Here is a 12788-nt window from a genome sequence, read left to right as displayed (position 1 = left end):
AAGTGACGGTAGTTTGCCAAGTGCGGAAAGATAGGGAAGTGATATGGGGAACTCTTGGAGATAATTTTTTCTAAAATATATGGATGGGGAAAGAATATGGGACACTCTTGGAGATGCTTACATGTTGCGGGAGGATGCCAATGGGATGAGAATCATGAGATGCTCCCTCCTCGTTCTTCAGCATTCTGTGGCGGGGCACCGGTGCTGTCAGCACCCCAAACCAGGGAGCATGATTCGAGATGCAAAAGAAGAGAGGAGACGGAAAGTTGCCCGACCTAGCAACAGATGATAAATAGTTTAGGCCGTTATTGCAAACACTATTTGGTGAGCCTAAGCTATAGATGGCCAAATGGGTTGGGCCTCATGGGCAGCACAAGCACAATCCTCTCTTCCTCCATTCTCTGTTTTGTGATGAATTTGCTTTGATATGTGAAATGTATTTTATGATAGATCTGTGAATATGTGAAGGACTCGTAGTCTTATGAGTTTTTCTTTTCATTTACATATTTTGGATCCAACGGGTCAGCATAATCCAATGGGCTTAACGGTTAAACTGACCTAGTGTCGTGCTTGGGTTGAGTATTGAGCTTATGGACGGCACAACACAACCGGCAAAAGTAATATGGCCCAATTTAATTTTCATCTTAAAACTTTTCGTCCCGTCACATCAAATGTTTAGAAATATACATAGAATATTAAATATAAATTAAGGCCTTGTTTAGTTCCGAAAAGTGAAAAGTTTTTGGTACTGTAGCACTTTCGTTTGTTCGTGACAAATATTATTCAATCATGGACTAATTAGGATCAAAAGATTCGTCTCGTGATTTACAGCTAAACTGTGTAATTAGTTTTTGTTTTCGTCTATATTTAATGTTTCATGCATGTGCCACAAGATTCGATGTGACGAGAAATCTTGAAAACTTTTTGGTTTTCAGGGTGAACTAAACAAGGCCTAAAGAAATACACTAGTACACAGTCGTAACCCCTTTTTACAGGCGGTTTGACGAACCGCCTGTGTTTGGTGGCCTGTGGAAATAAATTTTTCCACAGGCGGGTAACTGAGAACCGCCTGTGGAAATGTATTTCTACAGGCGGTTCAGTTATGCCAACCGCCTGTAGAAATCTTTTTTCAGAAAATATGAAATCGGTTTTAAAAAATAGGAAAAAAAAAGAAAATATGAAATCGGTTTTTAAAAATAGGAAAAAAACATTTTAATACAGGGAAGACTCACTAGCTATCCGCCCGCCCGTCTTAGTCGCAGGTCGCGTATTTTTTCGCGTAAAATCGCGTGCTACGCGATCGGTGGGATTCGAACCTGAGACCTCGCCCTCGCATGTACACTCCTCTACCACTCCACCTATCACTTAGTTGTGTTCGAATTAGAGTTTAGTTCCCCACATACTATCATAAACCAAGCATAAATTGATTATTTGAGGCCCTAAACGGATTCAAATGGAAAAGTCGTCAACTACAAAGTTTTACAACTTTTAAAGATCTACAACTTTTATATTGGTAGTTCCTTCATCCGAGGTCATTTAAAAAATTTGAATTTCAAATTTGAGAAATTCAAACGTAGTTTTCAATGACAAGATGATTTCAAATGAAAAAATTATCAACTACAAAGTTTCATAACTTTTCAAGATCTACAACTTTCATTTGGACAGTTTTTTCAAATGAGGTCATTTGAAAAGCTCAAAAAATTCAAGTTCAAATGTATTTCTATAGGCGGATTTCTTAACAAACCGCCTGTAGAAATTGATTTTCACAGGCAGTTTTGTAGTCGGGTAAACCAATTTCTTTCCACAGGCGTTCTTTAATTAAAACCGCCTGTAAAAATTATGTTCCACCGCTGGCTTTGAGCAATTCTGTACTAGTGATAACTAATTACCTAGTTTGCATATATATTACGAGATAAATCTTTTAAACTTAATTAGTTTATAATTAGATACTAATTGCTATAGTTACAAATGTTCTATAATACACAAAAAAAAATCGTGAACCAAATAAGGCCTTAATGTCGTGCCTGAGCGGGCCATGCTTAGATGGGCTAGGGCTGTACTAGGCTGTGCTGCCTTTGGGCATCTCTGGCCTAAGACTATCTCCAACAATCGTCACCCAAAATACAAGACCCATTTGTCCTTTGGGTAGCGCTACAGGTAAAAGGTTTCATACCTATTTTTAGTCTTCTCCAACAATAAGACCTAAAAGACAACACTCTCTGCAAATGGGTCTCGAAGAGAGAGGATACCCAAATTTGAGTTATGTCTCTCCTGACACCCAAAATAGGTCTTCTGTTTAGGTACTCTGTTGGAGGCTATATGTATTGTGTTGGAGATCCATTTTGGGTTTGGGTTCCCAAATGGGTCTCCTATTGGAGACAGCCTAAGCCAGGGCTGTCAACAAAGGCACGTGAGGAGAGCAATCCAACAGCCACCCCTAAATTTGTGAGCTCCCAAGTGGAATCTTTTCAGCCAGCCTCAAAGTCACAATCGTGTGAGTGCTTGCATCCTGACATATCATTAATTCGACAAATTGCATACTTGTAGTTGAGGACATGTGCGCGTAGCCTCGTAGGTGCTTGCCCCTTTGGGCTTCAACCCTCTATGTGCCCACTCGATCATTGGTGGTTATTCATATGCTAGGCTATTGATTGCCAAAATATCGATTTAGGGCCTATTTGGTATAACTAAGGTTCACTAGTGAATCAGTTTGTGTTGGCTTTGACTCCAAAAGAAGCTTTACCAGTAGAGCGGATTCTGTTTTTTGGTTCATTTTGTTGAAGTTTGGCTTATGATAATCCTGATGCTGAAATGCTGTGAGAAGAAAATACTCTTCCTTCACTGAAAAGTACTGCTGAAGTAGTACTGTTGTAGAATAGGGCTAGCTTCACTTGGGAATTTTGCCTGTGAGTGGAGCTAAAAAACAACTTTTAGAAAGAAGTTGTCTCATTAGGGCTTGTTTGGTAGTTGAAGCTGAAAGGAACTTTTTAACGCTGGGGTAGAAATCCTACCAAACAAGTACACAACTAAGTCTCCTGACACCCAGCGACTAAGGCTACATTGTCCTAGAACTGCAAAATTAGTAAATCGCCAATCAAGTCCCTGTTCCAAGCCTGGCCTCTCGTCCTAGCCACGACTATTCTTCTTCAACCGAGTAGCCATATCAGAGTACTACCACTATATAAATACAAGGTACCTATCGATGTTTTACCACTGATATCCTACCATTGGGGTACCCGAGATAGTTGTTCGGACTTCGGCGTATGTTGGAACTCGATGGTTAACGCGAGAGACAGTCAATCTATCCTGGTTCAGGCCCTTGAGTTTGATCTCAAGTAATAGTCTTTATGTCTAGTCAGTGTTAGCCTTTGCATTTGATTGATTGTATGGTGTTCAGTATCTGTTGTTCAGATATCCTCTTTCACATGGGGAGAGGTGAGGTCTAGTTAGGTTTAATCTACTGATCTAGGGAGCCCTGCCTTCCTTATATAGTCCACGGGATAGGATTCCTAGTCGATTACACGATAGGTGTCCTAATAAGATTATAGGATAGCAATCTTACTAGGATTACATGGGAGGAATCCTAGTCAGACTAGATCTTATCCCTTCTATGTGGGGTACCTAGGTACTATACATACCGGCAAACCCCTAAGCACTGTATGGTTGAACTTTGGAAGCCTCTTCTTGTTCCTCTAGATCTTGTCGAGTAGAAACAAGCATTGTCTGAGTGGTTTCTCGAGTGAAACCATATAGCGCTTCTTGATATCTTCGAGTGGTGTGCACTTTTCCGAAACAAGTGCACCCATTGGGTGTAGCCCCCGAGCCTCTTGCAATTCCTTGTCGAAAAAATTTGAAAGCATCCTCTGAGGATATATGTCCCACAGCCCCCGAGCCTACAATCTGACTACTTAGAGTCGATTGTAGGATCTTGTAGATGTCCTCAAGGGTGAAGCCAAGTTGTTGAGTGCTTGTATGCTTGGTCTTCCATCCTTGAATGCGAGCCCCCGAGCATAGTCGGAGTGAAGGTGAAGAAGCCAAGGAAATGTATGAGTATAATCCGTGTGTGCATCGTCTTGGCATTTGATTTGCTTGTAGCTCAGATGTCTGAGCCCCCGAGTATTAGTTCGATCTCCGTGTTCGGGTAGTCGGGCACCATGATCATCTGTGGGAGAAATTATCCCGTATATATGCTTGCATGGGCCTCCATGTGTGATCTTAGAAGATGGGGACACTATGGAATTGTCGTGTCATTCTTCATAGAGTTGCATCATGCCTGTCTTGTAGCTTTGTAGGTGTAAAGTGACTGCTTGTATATCTTCGCAGTTGGTTCATGCTCTTCGATCCGCTTGCTTGTGAGTAATAGAAGTACACATAAGCGTGTATGTGCATGACCACACTTGCACCTCTCTTGACGGTGTAATAGATCTTCGTTTTGGTGCCACATGTTGGCTGTGGCTGATGTATGGGGCGGTGATAATCATGTAATCGCCCGCATATTGATCGAGTGTATGTTCCTCTCATCCGAGTGTGAAAACACCTAGGATAGATGACTTTCTTAGCCAAAGGCGAGCATCGATGCTAGATCGGACGGATTTCTCTCATCTAAGTTATTATGACTTAGGACGGGTTGAGCATCAATTCTCGCACCCGAGTTCTTTATACATTTCCTTGTTTGAACGCATCCTTGCTTTTTAATGACATTGTTTTACCACGATAGCCTGCACAGGGTACTCGGGATAGTTGTTCGAGCATCGGTGCAAGGTTAGCCGGGTTCTCTCATTGAACCTTTCTGAAGACTAGGATAGGTTGAGCTTTAATATTCTAATCCGTGCTAGGAGTAGTCACGAGCCCTTGCTTTTTATGACTTCTAATCCATGCGAGCATTGACACAAGGTTAGGCGAGTTCTCTCGTCCAGCCTTTCTGAAGATTAGGATAGGTCGAGCATCAATACTCTCATCCGAGTGTGAAAACACCTAGGATAGTTCGAGCTGCGGCACTAGATCGGTTGTCTGGTTTGCTCTCATCCGAGTTGATATGACTCGGGACAGGTTGAGCATCAATTCTCGTACCCGAGTTCTTTATATGTTCCTTGGTTTGAATGCATCCTTGCTTTTTAATGATATTGTAAGTCATTTTGAGCATCGACGCAATAGCTGGATTCTCTCATCCAGCTTTGCAAAAAACTAGGATAGGTCAAGCATCAGTACTGTCATTCACGCTAGAAGTAGTCACACCTTGCTTTTTATGACTTCCAAGTCATGCGAGCATCGACATAAGGTTAGTCGTGTTCTCTCATCCAGCCTTTCTGGAGACTAGGATAGGTCGAGCATCAATACTCTTTTCTGAGTGTGAAAACACTCAGGATAGTACGAGCTGTAGCACTAGATCGGTCGTCCACCTCATTTCTCATAAGCTAATAATTAGTATATGCATGAGGAATAAGTTGATTCAACCAAATTTCATGGAATAAACTCATAATGCGTCACCTCATCAAGCATGGGGTGACTCCACAAACCAAACACACCATTAATCGGCGGCGCCTCACCGATGCAGTGCAGACAGGAAAAATTGGTCAGGTCAATTTCACCATTGTTCAACTTTGAATGCTTTTATATCTGTCTAGCTTAGCTCCTAGGGCCTATAGTTCTACTGTGACCACGAGATCTTGGGTAGCACTCCTGGGTTGTCTTGAGATAGGGCTACACACTCATCTATTTACCTCATGGTCGTCTGATTTCGTCCTTCAATTTGTTTCGTCCAAACGCCTCTAGGATTTCAAAAACAAATGAATTTTATAGAACCATTAGTATTTTTGGTTCATAATATTTAATTTGCATCCAAACAAGACATAGTAGGTTTTATAAACACAACCAACAATTGGACCAAACATGAGACGTATATGCAAGCTAAATAAAGTTGCATATCCTACTCCAATAGTTCAGGTGATCAAATTGGAACATATCTTTTTTTCACTCAATAAAAGCTTGATCACCGCTTACATAGACCACACAGGAGTACATGATGGAGCAAATGTGGCTCATCATTGCACATATATACAAATAACACAAGCGTACAAGCTGAACAATTACTTAAAAAAAGCATGTCCCCTTGTAACTATAGGCCTAGTTACCAGAGTAAACTTATCACAAGTTTTAAACTTCTAATAAGCTCCATCCATCAAATGGAATGGATCTACGATTGCTGCTATGTGTACCAATTCTTGCAAAACAAAATCCAATAACTTTCTGAATAATCCAGCTGACTGGATAGCGGATCCTTGCCGAGCACGCGTAGAAAGTCAGGTGTAGCATACACTAATGGGATTCCATCAGGCTGAAGTTAATTTTGCTATATATACACCGGCCACAGCAGAGGACATGTGCTAGTTTGCTCTACCTCCATCAGGGAGGAGTGAGGACCAAGTAGTAGTAACACGGTCTGGAAACAGCCCAGGAAACAAAGAGTGACATAAAATAAATCAGCACAAAACACAAAAATAATTCAAAAAAACAAAGTTGCAAATCAGAACCTGTAGAGGGTAGAACGTACCAATGGTTGATTGGATAGATACTGCAGCAATCGCGTGTCCACCCTAATTTATACGCACATCAGGAATGTGAGAGACAAGTTGCCAGTCTGGGCCCACTCCTTGATTGTAACGCCTAGCCAAGCCAGGGGAGGAACTGATGTGCAGTTCGTGGAGAGCAGTAAGCCGTTGTAAGGACTGGGGCAGACATTGAAGGGCATGGCAATGCTGGATCTGCAGACGACGAAGTGCCGACAACTCTCCAATGCACTCTGGCAGCACAGTCAGTGCAGGACATAGTGCCAAGTTGAGCACTTGAAGGGAGGTGAGATGCTGAATCACGTCAGGCAGCTCCTTCATTTTGTCCCAACGACAAATTTGCAATGAGACAAGGGATGTAAGGCGCTTTGCCGATTGTGGGAGGCTGTCAATCAGTGGGGTCATAAAGACATACAGGGATTGCAAGGAACGCAGTTCGCCAAGCCACTCCGGAAGCATGCAAAGCCTCTTGCATTCCGTTAACCACAGCACCCTTAAGGAGGTGAGATTTCGAATGCTATCAGGTAACTGTTTCAGGTCATTGCAACATTGAATATGCAAGATTTCAAGTTCAGTGTGGTTCTGCAGTAGTTCCCAGCTAGATGATGATCCCATCATGTTTCTTAGTTGTAGTTCCCTGAGGCACGGCGCTGCAGACTGCACATTGCAGGATGACGAAGATTCATTGGCAGGTCGAGGAAGTAGAGAGAAGCTACACGGGGATAGCAGCTGCTCATTGCTTTCTTCAAAAGACAACGACAACAACGATGGTGGGAAGTAGGGTTTCACATTCAATTTCGGGCAGCATGTAATGCGAACTTCAGACAGGACAGGAAAACACTGTTGTGCTTCCGATTCTTCCCCCTGAATTTCAAAACCACTTGTTGTAGTCCACAGCTCCTCTAAGTTAGCCATTCTGAGCAGATCCAGGGACTTCAGTGAAGCAAACACCAAAAGTCCGCATATATACTTTAAGTTATGAAATTCTTCTAGTGTCATTTTTGTTAGAGAAAGAACGGACATAAACTGGCCTGCTTGAACAGTATACCAGCACAGCAAGAAGAGTCATTTTGCTTCACCATCCAACTTGGCAAAATGGGGCCTCTGTAACCACATATTTTCAAGAACATAATTTTTGATGGTGGCTCAAGAGCATTAAGCACACACTGATCTTGTTCCACATCTGATACTAACTCTTCTTTGGTTTGACTTGAAGACCAGGACAAGTCCAAACTCCATATATTCTTCCGCTTCAACATGGCCTTTTCTGCCTCACTTGGATCCTTTAGGTATTTAAGGTTGGTAATTTCCATATGACCACTTATCATATCAAGATTTTCAAGCTCTGAGATCCTCGCATCATCTCCACCACACCCAACAGCAAACGAGCCTAGATTTCTTAAACGGGTCAGCTGTCTAAGCCCTGATGGCATGCATTGTAGTTTGCTGCAACCCACTAGATTCAAAACCTCAAGATTTTTTAAGTTAATTATACCTTTAGGCAACTCCAGTAGCTCCTCGCAATTTTGAAGGTATAAACACTCTAGAGTACAAATGGATATAACCCATTGGGGCAGCACAGTAACTTTGGTTTCAGAAAGGTCAAGGGTACGAAGCTTCGGACAGGAAAGTGTTGTTGGTAGGTCTTGGAGACCACAACAACCATGTAAGTTTACTGTCATTAAGTTGCTTAATTCCCCATTGAATTCTAACAATAGTTGTTGCAACGATGAACATCCGATTATATGAAGCACCCTTAGTTTTCTCAGTCTGCCTACAGAACTTGGTATCTTTCTGAGCTTTTCACAGTAATTTAGTTGCAAGGACTGAAGATCTTGGCAGTTACCAATGGACTGAGGCAAAGTCTCGAGATCAGTAATATAATTAAACTCTAGAGTTTGGAGCTTCTTAAGTTTTCCAATAGACTCAGGTAATGTCACAACCTTTGCAACTAATAAAATGAAGTGACTGCAAGTTCCAACAGACAGATATAGCTTCTGGAAGTTTTGGGCAGCTAACATGATGTATTTCAAGATATGCAAGATATTCTAACTTCAATACAAATAATGGAAACGGAGTATCAACTGCATAGTCTAGAACAACACTGCAGACATAGAAACTCTTCTTAACAAGATTATCAAATGATGGGTTACCTCCAGAGACATGTACAGCACGGACCTTGTAAAATAGAGCCCTTTCAACATTCCCACTGCAAGATGTCAAAGATAAATATCTGCAATTTTGTGAAGAATCTGTCATATTCTTCGGTTGAGACGTCACCACTTCATTCTGTAAAATATAGTGAGTAAGATCATGAATTAGGTCATGCATCTTGCAAGATACACTTCTCTGTGGCAAAGTTTCAACTCGATCCTGTAGAAAACCAGCTCTCATAAGGGAATCAAAGTATTCGTTTCCAATATCATGTGCTAGCTCTTCCTTCTTCAACTTGATGAACCCATGGGCCATCCATTGTTCAATCAAGTAGTGTTTGTTGATTTTACAACCTTTGGGGAATATAGAGCAAAATGTAAAGCACTGCTTCAGATGATCTTTCAAGTAAATATAGCTTAGTTTCAAGGATGTGAAAACACGAGCTTCTATATTCTCTTCATCCCATAAATTACTCTCTCTTATGGCCCTCCAAGTATTTATGCCCCTTCTTTCCCAGAGTACAGATCCGAGTGTTTTTATTGCTAGTGGCACCCCACCACACTTCTTGACAATATCTTTTCCTACTGGAATAAAAGCATAGCTCAAATCTTCCTCTACCCATCCACAAGTCTTTAGAAAGAAGCTCCAGCTCTCATCCACTGATAAGTATGCCAATTTGAATATAGCCTTAGATTCCACTGCTTCCAGAACACTTTGATTCCGGGTAGTTAGAAGAATCTTGCTTCCCGGTGCACCATTGTCTAAGAGCACCATGAAATTTTCCCAGTCATGCCTGTCCTCATGCCAAGCATCATCCAAGACAAGAAGAAACTTATTACCACTCAATTTGTTTGAAATCACACGGACCATGTGTTGTTGAGCGTGATGATCTGACTTCTGCCCAATGATAGCTTCAAATAGCTTGCCTATAAGTTTGTCCCTGCAAAATTCTTGCGACACATGGATCCAGAATATTCTACCTTTGAAGTGCCCTTTTATCTTGTCGTCATGGCAGATTTGTTGGGCTAACGTAGTTTTGCCAGATCCACCAAGCCCAACAATAGAAACTATACGACCAGCTTCTCCTTTTTTAGATGCCACAAGCTCTAATATGATTTCACTCTTCACATGATCCCTTGATGGTATTTTTGACTCTTTATTATTACTCAATAAGGACGGCTCCCTAGTTATCTTATTTTTGCTTTGTATTAGTTGATCCAAATGTAAATTATGTAGTATAGTATTGGCATCACTTTTTTGGTTCACAATTGCATCAAATTCCACCTTGATTGCTTTGATTTTATGGGCCACCTTCCATCGAAACAGAAGCAACTTCGGTTTCCCACAAAACCAGACAGCTATAGCATGCTTGCCATGGTCTCTATCTACCCTCTGTTTCTCATCTTGAAGGTATACTTCATCAAGTAAATCATACATGTCATTAAGAAGATTTCTCAATTTTATCAACCATCGAAGCGATGGGTCACTCTCCATTGCTCTGTCATGAAGCATAGACAGCCAACTCGTAATATCTGCGTGTAGACTCTGGAGCTCAGAGAGATCTTTTTCCACACCAGTTATGGCAGCAAACTCACTCGATACCAGTGAAACTAGCTTGTTTCCTACAACCTTTGACAGTCCAAATGCTAAAGCAGCCTCCATTCCACTCATAATTGAAAGGCTCTATTGCATGACAAATCCCTGTGGATGAAATTGCAAAGCTAACGGTTATATCAAGTTTTGCAATTCAAAACTAATATAATATGGTCGACATGCAAATATAGCAACATTGATGTTCAACTCTGTAATCAAATAATGGATGATAAAAGATCTGAAAATTATGAATTAGCCTGAGTTGTCTGGATGTTCTATTCTTTTTCACATCCCAACTCAGTTGGAGAAACTAAAAATGATAGTTTGAATGTTGGTGTTTGCTCTATTTGGTGGACCCACTAGATTATACAGAATTACTGATCCATGCCACATGATTGATGCAGGGATGGAAGATTAGTCAGGATGCAAATGACCTCTCCAGAAGGCCAGAGCAGGAGCAACAGAATTATAATACTTGTGCTGTCTTGAGTACTTGGTGGCACTCAGTAAGAAATGAGAGAAAAGAACTCAACATGATTAATAAGTACGTATTTAACAAGGGAAGAAAATATGTGTGCAGGAGGAATCAGAGCACGTACCTAGAATTCAAGCTCCGATCAGCTACCTTGTGCAATCCCACTTATTCACAAACAAGTTGCTGGGCTGCCCTGTGCCGTTGAAACTAGGGAGCATTTGGTGCTCAGGTTGCAAGAGTTGGAGAACGCAGGAGGTGCAGCTTAGCTCCAGTTCAAATCTTCCTACTTCATGCTTATAAGCCCAATAAATGTAGTGTCAGATGTTTTCTCTGGATTAATAGTATGAATGAGACATGTAACAACCCTTGGAGACAGCAAGGAAGGTGGAAAGGAAGGCACCATGAAATTTCCTTGGCAACCAAAATTCAAACCATTGGCATCCGAAGGGGCCGAGGAATAGAATTGATGGAATTGGATTGGATGCTTCGAATTGGGCCTGTCAGATGGTATATTTAGAGTTTATCAGACTTGGGAATTACGATACATTAGCATAGCAAAAAGGCTGCCAAATACTAGAGCAAGAGCAGTATGACACTACACAAGACTACCAGAGATGTTCAGTATGTACAGTGTTATATGAGAAGATTCGGAAGGGGGAAAAACACGACTTGTTCACCAAACAAACCAAGGGACAAAGTGGGACAAAGATTTGCAGAATTATTCACCAAACAGCGTGCTGGATCCAAGCAGGTACCTTGAATTTGAGCTCGGATCAGCTTCTTTCTCCCTACTCCATAACTCCAAACACAGCAGTGTGTTTCAGGCTCTAAAAATCACTGAACCTCTCGGTTCAGGTCTTCAGGATGCAGAGCTGCAAGAATGTGGGTGCTGCAGTTTAGCGAGATAGCAGAGAAAAGTGGTGCCTTTGGTAGCTCCGGTGGCACTCACTTGTGTCCTATAACTTTAGTGGGGAAGAGGCATTTCAACAAGTCTCTGAATCTCTGAAGGAAGGTAAAGCGAGACTTCCTGCCAAACAAAAGTCTGGTCAATACTGGTAAATAGTGGTAAAGGAAGGTAAAGCGTGACTTGCTGCCAAACAAAAGTCTAGTCAAGAGTGGTAAAGGAAGGCAAATCCAAACTTCCTGCCAAACTAAACTTTGAAACTACACCCGCAGAAGGTGTGGCATGATAAGGACTCATCTTGTTAGCACTAGTTGTCGATAGAAAGCAGAGGACAATGGACTATGGCGCCTCCATGTGACAAAAGTTTGTGGATTTATCCATCCACAAGTCTTAATTATTCTCCACATGCTAAGTTTGAATGTGTGCAAATGTGGTTGAGTAGCACCGAGAAACAACTAGAATTTCCTATCGCCCCTTTTTCCTTGGACATACAAAAGGCACGTCACAAGATATATATTCAGAACGGTTGTTTACAATGCAACCTCCCCTTTGACTAAGGATGGCAGCGAGTTAAAGCATGAATGGAACTGCAGAAGTTTAGCAAGATAGTAGTAGTAAAGAAACAACCTTGTGGATGACGACGGTGATGGATGGGATCCTCCGGGAGGTCGCTGACGCCCTGCTAGTAGCGGCCGGCCGTCTTCTTGCCGCTGGATGCATGCCCTCAGACTCAGGCATTCTGTCGAACACAACGCAGGCCGCTGTGCCAGATTCCCAGGTTTCCACTAAACCAAAGCAACAAGCATTCCGCCGTTGGACCTTGGACGCTATTCCATGTTCCATATCCGTCGGCGTTGGTGATGCGGCGGGCGCAGACGGTGGACCTCCATTCCACGTTCCGCAGACCGAAGCGCCAGCTGCTGCCTGCCGGTCGGTGGGCGGGCGCGCAGGGCTACACGGTCTCGTCCTCCAGCTGAGTCAGGGCAGTCTAAATTAGCCCACGTATTCCAAAAAACCAAAAAGATTACTTCCTTCGTCCCACAAATAAACATATTTCTTTGACTTATATGATTCATATTTGACTGTTCATCTTATT

At 42.0% G+C, this 12788-nt stretch overlaps 1 protein-coding gene across 1 annotated transcript; it reads right to left on the bottom strand.

The window, feature by feature from the left end:
* On the bottom strand, positions 8348 to 12082 carry LOC8076755 (putative disease resistance protein RGA3). Its single transcript, XM_021461680.1, has 4 exons — positions 11738 to 12082; positions 11544 to 11660; positions 10913 to 11285; positions 8348 to 10421 (listed from the first exon to the last, which is right to left on the bottom strand). Exon 4 carries the CDS (start codon positions 10389 to 10391, stop codon positions 8493 to 8495), a length of 1899 nt encoding a protein of 632 aa, XP_021317355.1. The 5' UTR covers positions 10392 to 10421; positions 10913 to 11285; positions 11544 to 11660; positions 11738 to 12082; the 3' UTR covers positions 8348 to 8492.

This window comes from Sorghum bicolor, chromosome 5, assembly GCF_000003195.3.
Source record: "Sorghum bicolor cultivar BTx623 chromosome 5, Sorghum_bicolor_NCBIv3, whole genome shotgun sequence".
NCBI classification, from domain to species: Eukaryota; Viridiplantae; Streptophyta; class Magnoliopsida; order Poales; family Poaceae; genus Sorghum; species Sorghum bicolor.
Note: the sequence above shows the minus strand (reverse complement) of the source record. Positions and strands in the feature narration are given on the sequence as shown.